The 23,599-nt window shown below is 44.8% G+C and overlaps 1 protein-coding gene across 2 annotated transcripts in view; it reads right to left on the bottom strand.

Annotated features, from left to right (window-relative positions):
• NUP205 (nucleoporin 205) overlaps nucleotides 1-23,599 on the bottom strand; it is a 133,404-nt gene that overhangs the window by 32,629 nt on the left and 77,176 nt on the right. For both annotated transcript variants that reach the window (XM_077469197.1, XM_077469196.1), the window contains exons 28-30: nucleotides 11,390-11,581; nucleotides 1,744-2,014; nucleotides 555-653 (exon numbers count right to left, since the gene is read on the bottom strand). In XM_077469197.1, coding sequence (XP_077325323.1) covers nucleotides 555-653; nucleotides 1,744-2,014; nucleotides 11,390-11,581 — 562 coding nt within the window. The remainder of the gene's footprint in view (nucleotides 1-554; nucleotides 654-1,743; nucleotides 2,015-11,389; nucleotides 11,582-23,599) is intronic.

The raw sequence follows: 23,599 nt of genomic DNA, 5'->3' as shown, positions 1-23,599 counted from the left end.
ATGAAACATTACCAAGTAGGCAGCCTGGCTCTAAATTTTTAGGCAGGGCTGAAGGCGGAGTATACTGATAGAGCTAGGCAGATTATGTAAAAACATAAACTTTTAAGTTAAGATAAAGTTGAGTTTGTTCAGGTAGAAATTACTATTACAACAACAGCTTTACGGGTCAATAATCTTTACAAATTCTGATGCAAATGCTATCTAGATCATCCAATGTATTTTGTGGTACCTCATTTTTTAATGGGGAAAGAGGATTTTATTTTTTTAACTTAAACCATTAATTACAAATAAATAAAACGTCCTTTTTTTTCCTTCATGTGTGGTCTGGATCTGGTACATGGGAAACCTGATCCAGCACCCCCACGCACCACATATTTCCGCATTAATAGATCACTTCTAACACAACCCTTTTGTTGGCTGGGGGCTTTCTGCGCAGGATGGGATTTTGGCTTGAAAGCTACAAAAAAGCAACCAAGGCCACGCCTTAAAGAATCTCCAAACATTTCATTAAAGTAGCAAAATAAACGATTTAGGAAAATGTGGACCTTTCTTACCTGCTTCTAGGGTATCAGGTTCATCCGGTCTCTGGGCAATTTGCAAATAATAAAGCAAAGATCCATATAAATGGGTCCGAACTTTCTGCAGCCCACCTCCTGTACAAACAAACAGCAGACACAAAAACGGTTAATATTAATTTAAAGCTGTAAAAGTTAATCAAAGAAAATACAAACCGCTAAATATGCATTAAAAATACAAACATACAATATTCTACCAGCTAAAGGATTTGTAATTCTGTGCAGCCAGTCTTTACAATAAACTTCAACAATGCAGTCAGGAACACTTATGTCCTGGTGCAGCAAACCACATCACCTCTCTACACTAGACAAGTAACACAGGAACCAGAAAATAGTGAGAGTGGAGTGTATCTAATTATTAGACTTTCTTTAAAGGGTTTGTAAAGTCTGTAACTTTACATGCATGTCATGCAGATATGCAGCTATTAACAATAATGTGTTTGTTAGACATGAAAAGGCAAAGAAAAGGCACCGTTTTTTGACACCGCAGTTGTGTGGTCACGTGATCCCCCTGTGCTGGCCTGCCTCGATCTAAGGAGAGAAGCAGGAGGGGCCAAGATTCCCCTCTGTTGGGCCGGCTGATGTCACAAGGGAATCTCCGCCCCTCCTTCTCTCCATAGATCGAGAGGCCAGCCAGCACAGGGGGGGGGGGATCACGTGACCACACAGCTGCAGTGTCAAACTGTATTTTGCTTTTTCATTTCTAACAAACATGTACACTATTATTAATGGCTGCATATCTGCATGTGATACACGGATATGTGATGCAATATGCAGCTGAATAGAGGCGGGGAGGAAAACGATCTGATGCTCACAGGGAGGAGGCGACTGTCAGAGGAGAGACAAGAGCTGCGGATGACAAGGCACGCAAACTGACCATGGTAATCAGGGCTTAGCAGGCTTGATTATCGCGGTCAGCAAAGGCAGGGGGACACAGGAACTGGCAGGATCAACCAGGTTTATTACAAGTTATGATGAGAAGATTTGCACAGCACAAGCACTGTGCTGTTATTCATGCCTTAAAAAAACAGGATCTTTAGGTTTTTGTTTTTTTTAGGGTTACAAACAATTTAATGAAGTTTGACGCCAAAACTGGCTTTGAAAAAAACAGCAATGCAGGACTAGGAGAGATGTGGGAGATTGTCAAGCAGTCCCATTACATTCATACCAGTCTTGAGAATGAATTCTAACAGTTTTCTTAGGATCATATGAAGTGACGAATCTCCAATCGAGACATAGCCTGTAGACAGAGATTCGCTTCCCGTAGAAGTAGCAAAGGACCCATCCAAGATCTGTATGTACTGCGACTGGCTCATCCCTGAAATCGGCATTGGCTGCTTCTGTTCAGTGCATATGGCCTGTTGCAGGTGTGCTGTAAGAGTAAAGACGGCACCAGCTACCACAGGCATCAGCTCTTTTGTAGCGTTGTCATCCAGGATCTGTGGTAAAAAGGACACAAATTAATGACTTTGCTGTCAAGCTAGCAGTTGGCAAAAAAAATAAAAAATCTGAATCACATAATGATCAGCAGTTTTAATTACAGAATTTGACTTAACATTTTTCAACAGGGTTTAAAGTGTCTGACAAAGAGGAGCAGTTAGATGCCTGCTGGGCCTGATTCACTGACAAGGAAAATCAATTCTTGGTAATTGTTGATCAATAGCTGCAATTTGCTCAGTTGGCAACCATGCCTGCTGTTTAAATGTAATGGAACACAACTATGGTCTTTCCTTACTACAGCAAGCACCAAGGTACTATGCACAATAACCCAAGGTCATAGCTGCTTTAGAGTATACCCATGCCTGGATTATGAACACTAAAGTGTTTACAGATCCTTCACAAGGACCAAACTCTTCAAAAAAACAAACCAACCCTGTGCTTTCTGCTGCTTTTACTGTGAAGTAATTCCCAAAGACCCTCATAGAATTATGACTACTTGGGATGTCCCAAAGCACCGAACATGAGTTGTGGACAACACAGGGCCCCTAGGCAGAACAAACAGGAAATCAGACTGTTAAAGTACAGCAGTAGACTTCAGATAACCTGTAAAAGTTTGAAAGGAGAAGTCTGCAAAACAAACAAGAGACAAAGCGGTGCACAGCCGAAACAATTAAAGGGGACACCCTGCGCAAAGGCTTTACCAAAGAATAAGGCTTAGTAGGACACCCTGCGCAAAGGCTTTACCAAAGAATAAGGCTTAGTAGGTCTCTAACACCCCATTTACACTTGTGTGGCTTGTCATACAACTTTGAACATCAAAGTCACCTGACAAATTGTACCCCATGTTTTCCAATAATAACCATACATATATGTGTGCGACTTAAAGGCCTAGTGACTTTAAAGTAGTTTATGTACTACTTTGGTCTGACTTTCATGCAACTTGAGGGCCATAGACTTCAATGTTAACCCTCAAAAGCAACATTGGGTCTGACTTTGCAGAGGGACGTCAAAGTCACAACCAACCAGTTTCACTTTAAATTTGCACATGTGTGAATGGAGCCTAAAACAAAAACGCTGAGATCTAGCCCTTGATTGTTCTTAAAACTAAAAGACAGTTTCACACCAGACTGGCTAAAATCCAAAATGCAGCCCACAACATACTATATACAAAAAAATTTACAAGTCCCACACCAGTCAAATAATTTTTCCCATGCATGGTAGTACTCCTTCCTGGAAGTCAACTTTCTTGTCTTGAGGGTAGAGACTACAGTCAGAAAACTGGATTTTTGTTCTCACTGCAAAATCCTTTTCTCTTGAGTTCATTGAGCTGAATTTCTCTGAGATAGATTTGATGCCAACACATTCAGTGACCTAAGGGGCAGCCCTCTGGTGGTAGCCAACCCCCCACCAGCCCCATCAGTAACCCAGGATTCAGTTAGTAGCCAACAGTACGACGACAACGACAAATTAGAGCCAAAACATGACAGGTGTACAAAAATCAAGTCTTGTCTGTCGTTCACTGAAAGACACAGCTGAACTTCTCATAGATGGGATGCCCCAAAGCAGTGCCAGAAAGAGAGAAGTAGGGGTGAGTTCTATAGAGCTTAGCGAGAATTGTTCGCTGCTCTGCTTTATACGGTTTGTTGATTACTTTCCAAATATTCAATAAAAACTGAAACAGAATGGGTGAGTCCACAACAAAACAATTGAAACAGAAACTGACCCTAAGTGGAACCCAAACTACCACCTGCAAGACTTTCCAGCCAAAGCTGGCAACCGAAGAAGCAGCTATGTCAACTGTATACAAACTTGGTAATCGTGTGAACTGATGACCATGTGGCTACCTTGCAAACCTGAGCAAAAGCAGAATGCTGAAAAGGCCAGTATGCGCTAAGCACCCTGGTAGATTGTGCAGGAATTGGAAACTGAGCATTCCAGCCCACAAGTGCATATGCCTGGATCACTGTCGTACAAATCCACGTTGAAATGGTGGAGAATACGGCAGCTTGACCATGTCTAGAACCCTCTGGAACAATGAACTATGCATCAGACTTACGAAGAGATGCTGTGGCCAAGAGATGAACCACAATAGCTTGGACCAAATCAAGGCAATGTAGAGCCGCTTCTCTCGGATGAGAACACAAGGAAGGTAAGACCATGTCCTTAAGGTGAAAAGCAGATACCACCTTTGGTAGGAAAGACAGCCTGGGACAAAAACCGCTTTGTCCTTAATATTATACAGGATTTATATAGCACCAACAGTTTGCGCAGAGCTTTACAATGTAGGGAGACACTACACACAACATTACAATTCAAAACAAGAGGGTTAGAGAAGCCCTGCTCCTGCGAGCTTACAATCTAAGAGGAAGGGGCTGGTGAAACGAAAGGTAGGGACTGTGAGGGATGAACTGATGAAGGGAGTAGAAGATTTGGTTGTTAGTTGGAGGCAGGATAGGCCACCCTGAAGAGATGAGTTTTCAGGGATTGCCTAAAAGTGGACAGAGTAGGAGAAAGCCAGACAGATTGGGGTAGTGCCTTCCAGAGGATGGGAGAGGCTCTGGAGAAGTCCTGGAGACAAGCATGGGAGGAAAAGACAAGGGAGCTGGAGCAGAAGGTCTTGGGAGGAGCAGAGAGGATGGTTTGGGTGATATTTGGAGAGAAGATTGGTGATGTAGCTCGGGGCAATCGGGAATTGTGAATGGCTTTGTATGTTATTGTTAGTGTTTTGAACTTTATTATATGGGCAATGGGAAGCCAGTGGAAGGATTGGCAGAGAGGAGCAGCAGACACTGAACGGTAAAAGGTGGATGAGTCTGGCAGCGGCATTCATGATAGACCGAAGAGGGGATAGCTTGCAGAGAGGTAGGCATCACAATAGCCAAGATGAGAGACAACAAGGGAGTAAAGTTGCTTAGTGGTCTTGATGGTTATAAAGGGGGGTATTTTAGAGATGTTTCGGAGGTGAAGTCGGGACAGTGATTGGATCTGGGGCTGAAAGGACAGGTCAGAGTCTAGGATTACACCTAGTACCTTGGCATGAGGGAAGGGACAGTATCAAAGGATGCAGAGAGGTTGGGTAGTATGAGTATGGAGCAGTGGACCCTAGGTTTTAGCAGTTAGTGGGTCATTAGTGAGTTTCAGTAGGGCAGTTTCAGTGGAGTGTAGCAAGTAGAAGCCAGACTGTAAGGGGTCAAAAAGGTTGTTGTCAGTTAGGTAGGCGCTAAGGCGGTTGTAGACTAAGTGGTCTAAAAGTTGACGCAAACAGGAGCAAGGAGATGGGTCTTAAGTTGTTCAGGTTGGTGGGATCCAGTGAGGGCTTTTTAAGTATGAGGGTAATCAGGGCATGTTTTAGAGGGGAGGGGAAGGTGCCAGTAGAGAAGGAGAGATTGAAGATGTGCGTGAGAGAGCATAAGATAGAACAAGAGGGTGGCTCTCTAGTATCAAGGTCAAAAGAGGGGTGTTGAGAGTGGATTAGTACAGGGTATGTTAAGTGGGTTAGATGTCTGCGCAGTGTAGATGTCCCCACGAATTGCATCAATCTGTTTTTTTAAGTCATTGCCAATTTCTTGAGCAGTGAGCGAGTTGCTGGGTGGAGAAAGTAGAAAGTGTAGAAGAGACAAGGACTGGAGGACAGAGTATTAATGAGGGTGAAAAAGTAGGTTTGTTTGGCAGCATGGAGGGAGGAATTGTATTTTAAGAAGGCAGATTTATATAAGGCTGAGATCTGGGGTTTTTTCAGCCTACAGGCGAAATGTAGACCACACATCTCTCTGTAAAGAGGACCTGTCATGCTCTATTCCTATTACAAAGGGTGTTTACATTCCTTTCAATAGGAATAAAAGTGATCAAAAAAAATTATAATAATTTAAAAATGGAAATAAATAAAACCACCTCATCCCACGCAAAAGCGAAAACATACGTACATTGCACCCGCATATGTAAACAGTGTTCAAATCTCACAAGTGAGGTATCACGACGCACGTTATAATGAAAGCAATCATTCTAGCACATAGTCTGAAAGCATAGCCTATGGAGATTTTTAAGTACTGAAGTTAGGCGCCATTCCACGAATGTGCACAATTTTAAAGTGTGACATGTTAGATATCCATTTACTCTGAGTAACACCATCTTTCACATTATATAATAAAAAATTAAAATTGGTCTTACTTTAGTGTTTATTTTAACTTGTGAAACAGTTTTCTTCCCAAAAAAATAGCGTTTGAAAAATTGCTGTGCAACTACCGTGTGACATAATAAGTTGGAACAACTGTCATTTTATTCCCTAGGGTCTCTGCTAAAAAAAAAAAAAAAAAAAAAAACATATTACGTTTGGGGGTGCTGAGTAATTTTCTAGCAAAAAAAAAAAAAAGTAAAATGTATTTTACAAGTGTCAGCATTGGCCTGGATGCGAAGTGGTTAAAGAGCCCTTCATCCACCGTATGCAGTTCAACAACAATCTTCCCATAAGATTATATGTGCATTAAACTTACTTTTATTTTATGCATGTTATTTACTTGGACTTGGATGTGTTAACAACCCCAGCAGACTCACAGCTTTTACTCAAGTGACACTCTAGAATACTGCTAGGGCCGAAACAACTAATCGATTATGAAAATAGTTGACAGCTATTTTCATAATCGATTAATCGGCCAGCCGATTAGTTGGCCTGCATACAGAATGCATTATTTGTTTACATATCAGTTAATACAGTGAAGCACACATACAACTCAGTACACCGTTCATACATGTCAGTAAGTGCCTGAGAATTTGTGAATGGAGGAGCAGTGCCTCATGGGACATGTAGTCCTGGGCAGGAGCTCTAAAAGGCAGATTTTTTTTACCTTGACATAAGGGGGAATACTATATTATACTTTTCAACTTGTTATAGGGGCACTCTGAAGGCAGGAGGAGCCAGGAGCTTCAGTGGGGGGACCCTGGAAGACGAGAATTAGGGCTGCTCTGTGCAAAACCATTACATAGAGCAGGTAAGTATAACAGGTTTGTCGTTTAAAAAAAAAAAAAAAAAGATATATATATATATTTATTAATATTACTTTAAAGACTGTGTGCAGAGAAGATCAGCATGAAGGTGGAGGCTGATAGCCTGGAGGCAATAGAAGGCATTACAATTACATTTAAAGTAAAAGTTTATCAGTATTGTGCATTATATTTAAAACGATTATATTCATGAAAAAAAAAAAAAAAAAAAAAAAAAAGTCTCAGCTTTTAGTACTACTTTAATAGAAAAGATTTCTATCTCCCTTCCCCCTTTATATAACTTTAACTTCATGTCTGACTCCTGGTTATAATGTCCATATCTCCTACTTCTGAGTGTATTTATTATTATATGATATAAGTAATATATATTATTACTTTCACAGTATGAAAGAACCCCTTATAATAGTGATCATCTGCTCTTTGTACTATAAAGGCCTATTTTTTGTTTTTTTAACCCCATTATGACCAGTGATACAAAAAGAAAAAGAAAAAAAAAAAAAAAAAAAGGATTCTGCTTCTACAAAACACCTAGGTTTTTTTTTTTGTTGCTTTTTGGAGAAACACACTACAGTTCATTTAACACATTTTCCTATCGGACGCTTTCACATCTATCCTTTTTTTTTCAGCTGCTGCATATTTGGAAAGGGTCAAGGACTTTTTTCAACACAAAATGGTGCTTTTTTTTTTGGTTCAATAAACTTCAATGGTGGTGCTACAGAAAAGCATGCAGTGCGTTTTTGCAGCAATTAGCATTTTTAATCTGCCAAACAACAGATTTGCGTTTTTTTTGGGCCAAACGCAAATTGCAGCAAAATGGCGTGTGCAAAAAATGCAAAATGCACAGCAAAAAGCACTGCAGAAACAGGAAAAAGCATAGCAAAAAGCAAACTGCATAGGTGTGAACTGAGCCTTATGTTGGCCATACACTTCAGACAAGAATATTCATATGAAAAATCTTTGTACATTTGTTGAATGAAAAAGAATGTTGTTTGAAAATTTCTCTTGCTTTTAACATTCAAAATGAATGTTTTAAAATGAATGTAATTTCTGAACAAAAACCACATACACTGTCTGAAAATTCATTTGATCAAGAAGTTTTCCATTCTGCTCCTACAAATTTTTCCATTACTGTGGTAGAAAAGAACGTAGATTTGACCCCACTAACGATTAGAAAATCGAACAAATGTTCTTAAAAATTACCATATTTAAATTGGCGTATAACACGCACCCTTTTCCCCTAATAATTAGGGGAAAATCGCAGGTATGTGTTATACGCCGATCCTCCACCATTTTGGAGCCTCTGGGCGGCTTTCAGCTGCCTTCGGCCCTTCTCAGCGGCTGAAAACTGCCGAGAAGGGCCGAAAGCCGCCGAGAAGGGCTGAAGGCGTCTGAAAGCCGACGAGAAGGGCCGGAGGCAGCCGAGAACTACCGAGCACCACTGAGATACACAGGACATCTGGCTCTGCATCTTGGTGGCGCCATTTTTAAAAATAAAAGTTGCAAGTAAAACTGACAAGGCTGAAAATTACACTGACAAGGGTACAACGATGGACAAGGCTGCATACGACACTGACAAGGGTACAACGATGGACAAGGCTGCAGATGGACATTTAAATGCAAGTTTTTTTTCCTTAAAATTCCCTCCTAAACTTGGGGTGCATGTTATACGCCAATAAATAGGGTACTTTTTTTTTGGAAGGAAGACACTGTTTTTGTACAGTCAGCATATAATATATTACAGTTCTGTCTGAAAATCTGCAAAACAGTCTTTTATTTATTTTTTTCCTTAAATAAAAAAATGTGATCTCCAAGTCTGATAATATTTACCAGATTCAACCTCTAATAGTATATATAGTATATCTCTTCTGTCTGTTATTCTCAGAGTGAATTAGAGATTTTGCTCCCTATCCATACAGCTGTTTTTTAGATTTACCACTGCATAGAGATATTTAACAACAAATTGCTTTTTTTAAACTTTACATATTAACTAAATTATACACCACACTTTAAGGTTATCATCCGATTAATCCAAACAATAAATCAGCCAACTAATCGATTATGAAAATAATCATTAGTTGCAGCCCTAAATATTGCCCTCATCTCCTTCCCTGGCAGCTACACAAAAGGTTACTGTAGGGAGGTAAGGGGAGAGTCAAAAGAGCTGGATTAGACAGGTTGCACTGCTTCTATGGTAGCATTAGAAGACAGTGATGAGTTGACTGATGAATTGGAAGATAAAATAAAAGGAAAATAAACTAGTAAAGCCAAGAGTGAAGGAGAAGAGGTCCATCGATTTAGGAGGAAAAACTGGAGGACTCACAGTGTGGGGTTGAGTTATAGGGAAGGTGGCCAGTGGGCACGTCATCTAATGCTTGACAGTGTCCAATCACCGGAAGGTACGAGCATCTAACCCAGGGTCTGTGAATTTGCCTGTATCCTATACTGTACAATTAGAATAGAATTTTATGGAAGCATCTAAAACACTTGCTTTTTCTATGCAATGATGTACAATTGTGACAGGGGTCCCTTCAAAAGACACTCATCGTTTCTATTTAAATTTTTGCAAGACAAACTGGAGCAGAGTATTACCCAAAAATCTTAAATAAAGTTGCTTGCAGCTAACTGAAAACTTTGCAAATGCTTTGGAAAAGCTTGTGGTAAACACCTTTCTTATGCAAGCTGAAGGCCGTATGAACATCACCTAACTTAAACCAACGGAAACCTTTCTGACTTGTTCCTTCTGTCACTAGCTGTAAGTCTCACATAAGTTTATTAAAAGAGGAACTTAAATGTATTCCCCTTTTTTTTCCCACCTTTACTCACATCCAGCAATATTCTGCTGTGCTCCTCTGCCACACACTGGGTCTCTGTGCTGCCATCTTCCTCTTTCCTATTTGGGAGTCAGCTGTCTCTTCTGGGTTCTTGCACCCAGCCCCTAATGATGTGCTATTAGGTCAGCTGTTCAACCAGTGTCCCTGATCCTGTAGCCTCATGGTATGTGTAATGGAAATATCTCAGGAGGCTGCAAGAGCAGGGACATGTCTTTCTCATCTATGTGAGAATGAAGGCAGTGTGTATGCGAGATTTAAAAAAAAAAAAAAAAAAATGTAAATAAAAATGTAAATATTTCTTTAAACCACAGAGGGGGAAAGGTTGCAGTAGAGAAATGTCCAGTTTTGGCATGAAGGTAGAGCTGCAGGATTCTGGCTAAAATGAGAATCACATTTTTTTTTTCTTAGAATAAAGATCACGATTCTCGGGGCGTAACATCATTTTTCATATTATACAAAAAAAGGGCTAACTTTACGGTTTCATTCTTTTTTTCAATTCATTGAAGTGAACTGCACTTGAAAGACCACTGCGGCAGTAAATATTGCAACAATCGCCATTTTATTCCCTAGGGTCTCTGCTAAAAAAGATATATATAATGTTTGAGGGTTCCAAGTAATTTTCTAGCAAAAAATTACTGATTTTAACTTTGAAAGAAACAAGTGTCAGAGGTTTAGAGACTCAGGCCGCGTACACACGGGCGGATTGTCTGCCCAACTTAGTCCGCTGAACCGTGTTTCAGCGGACAATCCGCTCGTGTGTTGGCTTCAGCGGACTTTTTCAGCGGACAGTCTGACGGACTAAGTCTTTCGGAATTTCCGTAATTTTGTCCGTCCAAACTTGGTTTTGTCCGTCCAAACTTGGTTTTGTCCGTCCAAACTTGGTTTCAGCGGACAGTCCGCTCGTGTGTAGGCAAGTTGGACGGACTAAGTATGGCGCATGCTCAGAAAGGATTTACACGGCCGAAGGTTGCATTGCAGTGTATTGGACGTCGTTTTTCTAGTCCCGTCGTACGTGCTGTACACGTCATTGCGCAAGCTTTCAGCGGACTGTCTGTTCATCGTGTGTGGTCAAGTCCGTTCATTCAAATGTTGGACGGACTGTCTGTCGGATTGTCTGACGAACTTAGTTGGGTAGACAATCCACCCGTGTGTACGCGGCCTAAGTGTTACAAACTTACTTCATTTACACACAGAAGTTTCTCTCTTTGATCTAAGAAGGAAAAATTACAATGTTTCTAGTTATCTACTTGCAGGGACAGGAATGTTGTTAAAATCTTGGCAGACTGCACATTTTTTTTCTTTTGACAGTCGAGTGAGCAGAGAAAAACTTGTTACATGAATGAATCAGGAAATTCTGCAATAGAAATCTGAGGGAGGTTGAATCGAGATCACAATTTTTTTTAACAATTAAACATGCAGTTCTACATGAAGGCCTACTAAATTTTGAGTGGAATATTGAATGACAGCAGTGCAATATGGATATATACATCTATATAATTTAGCTGACAGAGAGATGCTAGGATAACACCCCTCTGTAAACGATACCTTATCGTGTATATCTTGCAGCAGGTCTCGGATAATCAGTTGCCTTTGCTCAGCTGGAACCAGATCCTGAGGACAGGCTGTCAGTATGATCTCCACCAATTGTCTCCAAGACTCCAGTACATGACGTTTGGCATGGAGACACTGCAGGAGACGGTTCCTCTGGACAACAAACTGTAGGATAGTATTTATTTCCTGGGGAAAGAAGGAATACAAAGACAACAAGGGCAATGTAACTAATACAGAAAGGACATTCAATAATAAATGCATTACATTTAAATTTATATTAAATAATAAGTAATAAGTATCCATGCTACTAAAAGTTTACCCCATCAAGAAACTTGGCATTCAGAAAATGCTGAAACCCAGAAAGAATATAAAGCAAATAATTCTATGAGGGTTTTTTTATTTACTCATGTGTTACTTTTGGTTGACCTCAAAGGACATGTGTCTTATTCAACCTATAAAAACTAGATTGACATGTTTTACACAGTGAATAACAAATTTTGCCTTTACAGCATTGGAGTCCTGGACTTGGTTCCTGCCAGGAAACAAAATGTATTGTAACAAAATGTGAACAGTTGACAATCACACTTGTATGACCTTGTTGAACATAGAGTTCCCCTTCCCCCTGCAGCTTTAGATTACTTTAAATTTACCACCTAATCGATAATGAGGGCCTGATTGAATAGAAATTAAATGGATGGTTTATGCAGCGCAGTGTTTATCCATATGTAGCGCTGCCCCCCCCCCCCCCCCCATTTCCAGAGGCCTGGAGGTGATCCCGAGAGACAGGGTGGCCTGACATGCCTTCTCAGGGTGAAGTTTACTAGACATGGTGGGTGATGTACAAGGTAGAAAGCTGTGCGCCAGTCACATTTATGCTTGAACAAAGATGTTTATCTCTCAAAACGGGAAAAATATGGGAGAGAGGGGTAGGGCACAGGACACCCTTAATCAAAAACAGCAACGACTAACAGACTCAGACACAAATATGCAGATAAGGCAGACAGTAGTACAGGAAAGGGGCCTTTAAGCTGGAACCAGCAATCTGTACTTTGTAATATAAGCTGTCTCCTATAGCAACTGAACGTAATTCACAAAAAGTGCATGACTTCTATGGATGATTCCATCTTGACGTTTTCCCAGGCTCTCCATGGGTCACCGGTCCATGAAAAAGTCACCTCTGGTACTTAATCTCAGGTCCCAATCCTTTCCTTCATGCCTCCAGGTAGTGAGAAGGGTCTCCCTTGCAGAACCTTGAGCACGCGGTTAGGCCTCAGGCCTACTGAGCAGGAGCTGTTCCTCACACACCCACCTGAGAAGAACCGGATATCCTGACCTTCTCCCAGCATGCATAACGGCCAGTCCGATTAGCTGAGAGAAACCGGAGTTAGTACTTACCGGTAACTCCTTTTCCAGTGGTCTTCTAGGACAGACCTTGAGAGATGGAGTCCCTCCCATAGACCCAGGAAACACATTGCCACAGTTAAAAAGGCGGTCCTTCAGGTCCCTGGCCAGTCATTTACCAAGAACCCGAAGGATGGAACTGTAAAAAACAACACCATAACCACAACAAGTAATAACATTATTATATCAACATTATAAAGAGAAAAAGGGTGGGATCGTGCTGTCCTAGAAGAACACTGGAAAAGGAGTTACCGGTAAGTACTAACTTCGGTTTTCCCCAGTTGTCTTCCAGGACAGCCCTTGAGAGGACCCCCCCAAGTACTCACCAGATTGGGAGGGGGGGGGGGGGGGGACCACGGTTTGGAGGACTTTCCTCCCAAAAGCCTGATCCTGACTGGACATTAGGTCCCGTCAATAACGTCTTGTAAAGGTGGAGAAGCTTGACCATGTGGCTGCTTTACATATTTGATCTGGGGTGGCACCAGCTCTTTCTGCCCAGGATGCCACCAATGCCCTTGTGGAATGGGCTCTAATACCCCCAGGAGGATCTTTGCTCATTGCTCTATAACCCTCTGTTATAGCTAGCCTAATCCATCTAGCTATGGTGGCCTTTGAAGCCTTCTGTCCCTTACGTTGACCGTAAAAAAAGAACAAAGAGAATCTGAGATTCTGAATGGATTTGTTACCTTAAGATATTCTAAAATGCACTGCCTTACGTCTAAAATGAAATCGTTCTTTCTCATTTGATGCATTCTGGCAGAATGAAGGGAAGGACAATATCCTGTGATCTATGGAAACTAGATGCCACCTTTGGTAAGAACCCAGGGTCTGTCTTTACAATGACTCTTCTAAAATCTGTAGGAATGGCGCTCTGATGGAAAAGGCTTGTATCTCACTAACCCTACAGACTGAAGTGATTGCCACAAGAAGTACTGTCTTGAATGTAATCAGTCTTAGAGAGGCCTTTGATATAGGTTCAAAAGGCGAACCTAAGAAAGCCTTCAGAACAACAGCTGGATCCCAAGATGGAGCTTTGTTGACTCTGACTGTTTTACGTCTAGAGATCAGTTTACAGAACCTAGAGATGAAAGGATCCTCCTGTAACCGTTTCTCTAGGTACACCCTTAGGGCAGCTATCTGAACCTTAATAGTACTAGGAGTTAGTCCTTTGTCTATCCTCCCCTGTAGAAACTGAAGGATATTAGCTGTATCCATGTTTTTCTCCCTACAGCTATCCAGCCAGCTATTCAATTTTCTCCAGACTTTTCTATAGATAGCTCTGGTGGTTGGGTTCCTACTCTGTAGTAAGGTCTGAATTACACTGTCTGTAAGGCCCTTACTCCTCAAAATTTCCTCCTCAGTAACTGAGAGGTTCAGCATGGTTACTTGTGGATGAAAAAGAGGTCCCTGTGACAAGAGGTCCTGTCTGCAGGGAAGTCTCAGGGGAGGTTGGTCTGTCAACTGCAGCAACGTTGTAAACCATGGTCTTTTGGGCCAAAACGGTGCCACTAGAATTAAGCGTTTCCTCGGCAAGAAATTTCGCTAGAACCCTTGGGATGAGGCGAAGTGGAGGAAACGCATAAGCCAAGCTGAAAGTCCATGGAGTCTGTAAGGCATTTACTGCCAAGGGGAGATGCCCTGGGCATAGAGAGCAAAAATCGGGAACGTTTGCATTCTTCCCGTTTGCAAAAAGATCCACTACTGGCCTTCCCCAATGAGCTGCTATGAGATTGGTCACTACATCCAGAGGTGTTCATTCTTGATTCGAAACTCGTTGTCGACTCAAGAAGTCCGCAGTGTTGTTCAGTTCTCCCTTCAAGTGTATTGCAGAAACGGACCTTGGATTGGATTCTTCCCACTGAAAAATGTTCGTGGCCACCAACATTAAACGAGGACTTCTGGTACCTCCCTGTTTGTTTATATAAGCTACAGCCCTCATATTGTCTGAGCGGACTTGTAGATGGTGACCCTGTATCATGGTCTGAAAAGCTAGTATAGCGCTGAGGATTGCTGTTAACTCCTTCCAATTGGAGAAATGTCTCTCTTCTGGAGTCCACCTGCCCTGGGCCCAGTTTGAGTTGAGATGGGCTCCCCAGCCCCAACCGCTCGCATCCGTGGTCAGTGTGGATGTGATAGGTAAGACCCAGAGAACCCCCTTGTTCAGGTTCTCTGCGTCCTTCCACCACCAGAGGGAGCACTTTACTTTCTTGGGGATTGAGACCTCTTCTTCCAGATGCCTGCCTTTTAAGTGTTCTAACAAGAATCTCTGAAGGTCCCTTTAATGGATCTTGGCCCATTGTACAGCCGGAATGGCTGCGGTCATGAGACCCAACACCGACATGACCTCTCTTACTGTACAACTGAGGCAGCTTTGGAGAAAAGATTTTGTGCCACAGATTAAAAATCTTTTCTTCTGGTAGTACTATTGTCTGGTCTACAGACTATCTTGTAACCTAGGTACAGGATCTCCTGTGTAGGGATAGTTTTGGATTTCTCCCGACTGACAATCCACCCTAACTGACTCAGGTTGAGCTGCGTTAGCTCCAAGTCCTGAGAGAAATTGTTTTCCGAGTGAGCTGTTAGTAGCAAGTCGTCTAGATATGGAATGATCGAGGCCGACTGAAGTCTTAACAGAACTAGTGCCTCCCCGAGAACCTTTTTTCTCTGGGAGGATGACAGTCCGAATGGAAGTGCTCTGCCCTGAAAATTATATATTTTTGCATCTATCAATCGCCATCCAAAGAAATTTCTTCCATTCCTTCTTTATAGGGATATGCAGATAGGCGTCCCTTAAGTCCAGGGTAGCCATAAACACCTCCTTTTGGAGGAGATTCCTTATTGAATAAATGGACTCCATCCGAAACTTGGGGTTTGGGGGTTTGACTGGGACGGTTAAAAAGTATGCCCCCTTTTCCTTTCCCTTTTTGTCCCATCCAGTGCTTTATGGGTTTGAACTCCTTCTCCGTTTTTGAGGGTTCCTTTGAGGGATGAAAAAATTTCCTTTGAAAATTTTTCTCTTTTTTGTGGGAAAGGTTTTCTTTTTATCCGCCATCCTTTCTAAGGGGGTATCTAACTCAGGCCCAAAGATCAGGTCTTCTGTAAAAGGGACACTGCAAAGGCGAGTTTTGAGACGCCGCTTCTCCCCCCCCAAGTTTTCATCCATACTGCCCTCCTAGCTGCAACTGAAAGCGCTGCCGAACAGAATCAGTGGGGGCATCAGAAATTAAACTTGTGGCCTTAAAAGGTATAGGAAAGGTTTTTAAAAGCTCAGCCCTAGGAGCACCTGCTTTAAGATGTTCCTGCAGCTGTGATAACCAGAACTCCAGATTTCTAGCCACACAAGACGTGGCTAGAGCTGGTTTCAAGCCTGCCATAGAAGCATCCCAGGCCCTCTTTAAGACTACGATAAGACTTTAGATAGAGGGGCGTCTAGTTTAGGATTCTTATTCCAGACCACCTCTGGGCTCTCATCAAAAGGAAATCTTTTTAGCAAATTTGGAAAGACTTTATCTGGCTCGGACCATTCTTTAAGGACCAGGTCAGAAAGCACCTTATGTATTGGAAAAACCTTAGCCTTCTTTTTCCCTAAAACCTCATACATTTGATCATGTCTGGTTAATTGAGTATTTTCCTCATCAATTTCCAGCGTATCATAAATGGCGCTTCTACTTCCTCAAGAGATAGCTTATATCTTGCACGCTTGTTAGCTACAGCCTGATCCTCATCCTGGTCTGAGTCTACATCAGAGGATTCAGGACTAACTAATGCAGAGGCTATGCTCCCTGACTATATGGGGCTCCCCGGAGCTAGGTTTTGTAAGGCATGGTGAGGAGGAGATTGTAGTTCTACTGGTAGAAGCAGCTGTGCCTACATCTGTAATTAAATCTCTGAGAGATTTAAAAGTTGATGCCATCTCCTCTTTAAAGGAGCCAAGGAATTTAGCCAAGGGGGGAGTCTGCCTCTGTCTTAAGAATGCCTGCAATACACGGTTTGCATAAGGCTTTGCTAGAACCTGAGTCTAATTACACAATTAGGCACTTTTTGCGGCCTGATTTGTCTTCCCTTGGGGCCTCCTTAGCCTGAAACAAAGAATAGGCATCCTTAGTATAATTGTATCCCTCCTAAAAAACACCTGTGCTGCACCACCACCGCAAAATCTCCTGTAAGGTAACCACCACCATGGGGTACTACAAGTCCCAGCCTTACCACCACCACAAATAGCCATTAACCACCAGAGTAATGGCTTGCCCAGCAGCCTACCTGGGTTTGGCCGATGCCTGCCTCCACTGGAGTGTCCTGGGGTTAAGCCTCCGTGGTCTCCCTCAATTTCCAGATCCCGCCGCTAGTCCAGTATAGCTGGATGCTGGTCGGGAGCCCACAGGCACAGCGTGGGCTTCCCTCTTTCTCCCTGTACCTCCAGAGACCCGGAAGTCTCGGTACACAGCGATGATGTGGTTCCACCGAAAATGACGCAACGGCGTCTCCGACCCCCACCCCTATTGGAGCAGAGGAGGAAAAAAGAAATACACCACTCTCGGAGGGAACCTGCGCCACCCTGACTAGGGATGAGCCGAACACCTCCCGGTTCGGTTCGCACCAGAACTTTCGAACGGACCCCGCGTTCGTAACGAACGTTAGAACCCCATTGAAGTCTATGGGACTCGAACGTTCGAAATTTTAATAACGGCTGATATGCAAGATACTGTCCTAAAAAGGGTTTGGGGACCTGACTCCTGCCTCAGGGGACATGGGTCAATGCAATAAAAAGTTTTAAAAGCGGCCGTTTTGGCGGGAACACTGATTTTAATGATGATTAAAGTGGAGAAAAAAAATGAAATATTCCTTTAAATATGGTGCCTGGGGGGTGTCTGTAGTATGCCTGTGAAGTGCCACGTGTTTCCCGTGTTTAGAACAGTCCCTGCACAAAATGACATTAAACGGAAATAACACCATTTAAAACTGCTTGCGGTTTTAATGTTATATCTGGTTCCTGCAATATGGTTGAAAATCATTCAGAAAAATGGCATGGGTAGCCCTCCCTGCCCATTACCAGCCTATTTGGGTCTTGTACGCATATTAAGGGGAACCCCGTACCCATATTAAAAAAAGGAAATGTGTGTGGCCCCCAGGCCCTATATACTCTAACCAAAAATGTTCTTCCAACATATCAGCGGAGGAGGAAGAGGAAGAGGATAGACAATCAACATAACAGGACAGTCACTCAGCATCAGCATAGGCAGTCTTGAAGGGATGTGGTATTTCAAAAAAAATTATTCGGTTACATCAGCTTCAGGTGCTTGGTAGCTGTGGGTGATCCAAGACTGATTCATCTTGATGAAGGTCAGTCGATCAACTGATTCGGTGGACAGGCGCACCCTGTGATCGGTAACGAAGCCACCAGCAGCACTGAAGGTGCGTTCCGAAAGAACGCTGGATGCAGGACAGGCCAGTAGCTCAATTGCATACTGTGCAAGCTCTGGCCAGTGATCCATCCTCAAGACCCAGTAAGCCAGAGGATTTTCAGTGGGAAAGGTGTCCAAGTCTGACCTTGCCCCTAGGTATTCCTGCACCATGTAAATTAGACGCTGGCGATGGGTGCTGGAACCAATCATACCTTGGGGCTGCGGACTAAAGCATCAGTCAGACGGCCACCTTCTCCACCGCTCCTTCTGACTGATGCCTCAGCAAAACGTTGTCCAGGACCAGGAGTTTGTGACCTCCCAGTCTCTGGGAACGCGTTGCACAGAGCTTTCTGCAAGGCCTCCCGGAGATGTCTCATCCTCTGCTCCCTCTGCGATGGCAAGATAAGGTCGGCAACCTTACCCTTGTACCGTGGATCAAGGAGAGTGGCCAGCCAGTAATGGTCCCTCTCCTTGATCCGAAGAATACGAGGATCCTTCCGCAGGCTTTGCAGGATCAGGGAGGCCATGCAGCGTAGGTTAGCTGAGGCATTCGGTCCGGAGTCCTCTGGGTCACTAAGGACAACATGATCCGCAGCTACCTCCTCCCAGCCACGTACAAGTCCACGTGTTTCTTGGGACTGTAAATCATCCCTATAAGACTGCTGCTGCTGAGGCTGAGTGCCAGCCTCCACCTCCATGCTGACACAATCATCCTCCTCCTCCTCCTCTTCCTCCTCCTCACCCTCTTCCTGTGTGATGGGTGGCACAGCAGGAACACTGTCTGGATAAAGGGGGCCTTGAGAGGCAAGGAAGTCCTCCTCTTCCTGCCTCTGTTCTGCCTCAAGTGCCCTGTCCATTATTCCACGCAGCGTATGCTCCAAGAGGTGGACAAGAGGTATAGTGTCACTGATGCATGCACTGTCACTGCTCACCATCCTTGTGGCCTCCTCAAACGGTGACAGGACAGTGCATGCATCCCTGATCATGCCCCACTGGCGTGGTGAGAAAAAACCAAGCTCCCCTGACCCTGTCCTGGTGCCGTAGTCGCACAGGTACTCATTGATGGCCCTCTGCTGCGTGTGCAGCCGCTGCAGCATGGCCAATGTTGAGTTCCATCTGGTGGGCATGTCACATATAAGGCGGTTCTTGGGCAGGTTCAACTCCTTTTGGAGCTCAGCCAGCCGAGCACAGGCATTAAATGATCGGCGGAAATGCACACAGACTCTCCTGGCCTGTTTCAGGACATCCTGTAAGCCGGGGTACCTGCCCAAGAACCGCTGCACCACCAGGTTAAGGACGTGAGCTACACAGGGCACATGGGTCAGTTGTCCCTGTCGGAGGGCGGAGAGGAGGTTGGTGCCATTGTCGCAAACCACCATTCCTGGCTTAAGCTGGCGTGGCGTCAACCACCTCTCGGCCTGCCCCTGCAGAGCTGACAAAACATCCGCCCCAGTGTGGCTCCTGTCCCCCAAACAAACCAGCGCAAGCACGGCATGGCATCGTTTTGCCTGCGTACTTGCGTAGCCCCTGCAACGCCTACGGAGCACCGCTGGTTCTGAGGACAGAGCACTGGAAGAGGCCATGGAGGAAGAAAAAGAGGAGGGGGTGGAGGAGAGAGGTGTGTCACAACCAATAGTAGCATTTTGGAGGCGTGGTGGCGGAACAACCTCCAACACTACTGCACCTTGTCCTGCATCCTTCCCAGCAGCCAGAAGAGTGACCCAATGGGCCGTGAAAGACAGGTAACGTCCCTGTCCATGCCTGCTGGACCATGAGTCAGCGGTAATATGCACCTTACCGCTGACCGCCCTGTCCAGCGAGGCAAGGACATTGCCTTCCACATGCCAGTAGAGAGCTGGAATCGCCTTCCGTGAGAAAAAGTGGCGTTTGGGGACCTGCCACTGAGGAACCGCACATTGTACAAACTCACGGAAGGGGGCCGAGTCTACCAACTGAAAAGGCAGCAGTTGAAGTGCTAGCAATTTAGCCAAGCTAGCATTCAACCGCTGGGCATGTGGATGGCTGGGAGTAAATTTCTTCCGCCGGTCCAGCAGCTGGGGCAGGGACATTTGCCTGCTATAATCGGACGTGGATTTACCACTAGCAGAGTTCCCGGAAGCACTTGGCTGTGACACACCTAATTCTACACCTTCATTCCTCTCAGAGCAGGTTTCAGAGAGGACTGAAGGTCTAGTGGGGTTGGAGATGCCAGCTGATGAGGAGCAAGGAGAGGTCCGCTTTGTTCTTTGGTGTGGGTCTTTGAGGTATGCTTGCCAACGAGCTGCATGGCAGGTCAACATATGTCTGGTCAAGCATGTGGTGCCCAAGCGGCTGATGTTTTGGCCACGTGAGATACGCTTGAGACATATGTTGCAAATAGCAGCGGTGCGATCTGATGCACTCGTCTCAAAAAAGGCCCACACCAAAGAACTTTTAGAATAACGCGCAGAGGAAGCGCTCTGCGCAGGCGGAGCTCTGCGGTGTGATTCAGTCGGTGTGCTGCCCCTAAGCTGGCCCCCGGAGGGCATCCTGCCTCGTTGGACATGTGCCTCCTCCTCCTCCTCCTCCTCCTCCCTCCTTCCAGGCACCCACGTGGAGTCAGTGCCCTCATCATCCCCTCCCTCTTCATCGCTGTAGCAAACCTGGCAGTATGCTGCAGCTTGTGGAACATGACTGCCAGATTGCTGTGCTTCTTGAGCATCCTCTCTCTCTGCGCTCACGCTACTGCCTTCCTCTAGCTGAGTGTCATCATCAGAGCCCACCAAACACTGGGCATCCTCCTGGAGCATGTACCCAACACTGTGCTCAAAGAGTTCAGGAGACTCCTCAGGAGGACGTGGTGGGTCTAGGGAAGGAGTCACTGATGATGACATTGAGAGGAGGGATGACGATGTGTTGGCAGCTGCTTTTCTACTACCCTGAGACTGGGTGAGAGAGGATGAGGATGATGAAGAGGGCTTGGTCATCCACTCTACCAAGTCGTTGGCATGTTGCGGTTCAACATGTCCAGCTGCAGAAAAGAAGGACAAGCATGTCCCATGGCCATGTGCTGATGACAATGCACCGCGTCCACGACCAGCACTGTTGTCTCTAGACACAGAGCCTGCTTGCCCTCTTTTATCGGCTCGCGCCTGTCTGCCTCTCCTTGCTGGCCGTCCAGACATGGTAATGGCCTGAAGGGAGTTGGGTAAAACAGTAGTTGGGTAGTTTATATTGTGCTGGAGGCACACAACACCCACCAACTCCTGCAGATGCCTTTTTTATAGAACAGCAGAGTTAAAGGGGTATATACAGATGTATACTGTGCTGTGCTGGAAGCACACACAACTTCCAATAACTCCTGCAGATGACAATCGGGCCCAAATAGAGAAGAGCTATGTAGGTGGATTATAGCGGTATGTACTGGGTACAGAGCACGCACACAGCACGCACTATCTCCTGAGTGACACTACTGACTGCAAGCTCTATTGTTAAAGATGGACCACTAGCTATATAGGTGAGGTGAATATCACGGTGTATACTGCGGTCAGGGCACGCAGACAATAACCAGAAAACAGCAGAGTTAAAGGGGTATATACAGATGTATACTGTGCTGTGCTGGAAGCACACACAACTTCCAATAACTCCTGCAGATGACAATCGGGCTCAAATAGAGAACAGCTATGTAAGTGTATATAGTGGTATGTACTGGGTACAGAGCACGCAGACAGCACGCACTAACACTACTGACTGCCAGCTCTATTATTAAAGCTAGATCACTAGCTATATAGGTGAGGTGAATATAGTGGTGTATACTGCGGTCAGGGCACAGACAGTAACCACTACACAAGAGCAAGATAGTAAATCAGCCAAAAACGATTGGTGTGTAACTGTGTTGAAGGTACACAGAACACCCACTGCTTCAGACGCCAACACACTGCACGAGGCCGCCTTAATGGCGGCCTTATATAGTGTGGGGCGTGCACTACACAGCCTGAGCTATGATTGGCCACAGGCAGGATGCCTGTGGCCAACCATGGCTCTCCTCGCTGCGATTGGCCAAGCATGCGGGGTCACAGTGCATGCTTGGCCAATCGTGAGACAGCAATGCATTGCGCCATCGCAGTGCATTGTGGGCCACACGAATTTTGCCGCGAACGGCCCAAACGTTCGGAATTCGGCGAACGCACGAACGACCGATGTTCGAGTCGAACATGCGTTCGACTCGAACACGAAGCTCATCCCTAACTTTGACCCTGGCCAAATCGGTGCTGGAAAGAGGAAGGGAGCGAGTCTGCTCCTAACCGCCGGACGGTACCTGAGCCTATTTAAAAAGGTGCGGACTAGGCTGAAACTGCCGGATAGGACCCAGTCCCCCTGCGCAGCTTCGTTTCCTTCAGGCGGCCCCTGAGAGATGTAGTCCTTCTCCTGGTTCCTGGCAACATGTTCCTCCGAAGGAGGAAACACAAATGACTGGCCAGGGACCTGAAGGACCACCTTTTGAACTGTGGCAATGTGTTTCCTGGGTCGATGGGAGGGACTCCATCTCTCAAGGGCTGTCGTGGAAGACAACTGGGGAAAATGGAAAATTCCTATCAAAATACTTACCGTAATTTTCCTTTCCTGATGGACTCCATGGCAGCAACGTGTGGGTTAAGTCCCGCCTCCACTACCCATAGGACACTACTCCCATAAATCTTTGCTCCCTGCCCCTGGCCGTGTTCGGTAACTAGCCTACTCCAGCCATTTGGGAGGGAACTCCTGCTGCCATGGAGTCCATCAGGAAAGGAAAATTACGGTAAGTATTTTGATAGGAATTTTCCATTTTCCTGACAGACTCCATGGCAGCAACGTGTGGGAAATAACTCGCCAAACACACCCGGGTGGGCAAAAATGCTGAACAAAAGATTTATTTAACACTGTCGGCCGACAGGACTTTCAAACCAAAATCAACAGAGGATAAGGAAGCTGGCTCAACACAATAGTGAGACATGAAAGTATGAATAGAAGACCAGGAGGCCGCTCTGCAGATTACATCAGGTGCAACGTGGCGCGAAGCTGCCCATGAGGTTGAGAGACTTCTGGTAGAGTGAGCTGTAACCGCCTCAGGAGGAGCCAAGCCCTTCTCTCTATAAGCCCATTGAATTGCCTGAACCACCCAAGCAGCGATGGATCTAACGGAGGCCTTGGCGCCTCTACTTTTCCCGTTGAATAGTACGAAGAGGAAGTCAGATTGACGAAAAGAAGCTGTAATATCCAGATATTGTTTTAGAGTAACTCCCAAATCGAGTGGATGTGGATCTTGACTTCCAGCAGAATTGAAGGTAGGAAGAGTGATTTCCTGGTTTTCATGGAAAACAGAGGTCACCTTGGGATTTGTCCCCAACATCGGAATTAGGACCACCCTATCTGGAAAGAAGGT

This window comes from Lithobates pipiens, unplaced genomic scaffold (genome assembly GCF_037356315.1).
Source record: "Lithobates pipiens isolate NorthernLeopardFrog02 unplaced genomic scaffold, aLitPip1_a1.2 Scaffold_8, whole genome shotgun sequence".
NCBI classification, from domain to species: Eukaryota; Metazoa; Chordata; class Amphibia; order Anura; family Ranidae; genus Lithobates; species Lithobates pipiens.
The sequence above is the reverse complement of the archived record's forward strand: the minus strand, read 5'-3'. Positions and strand labels throughout refer to the sequence as shown.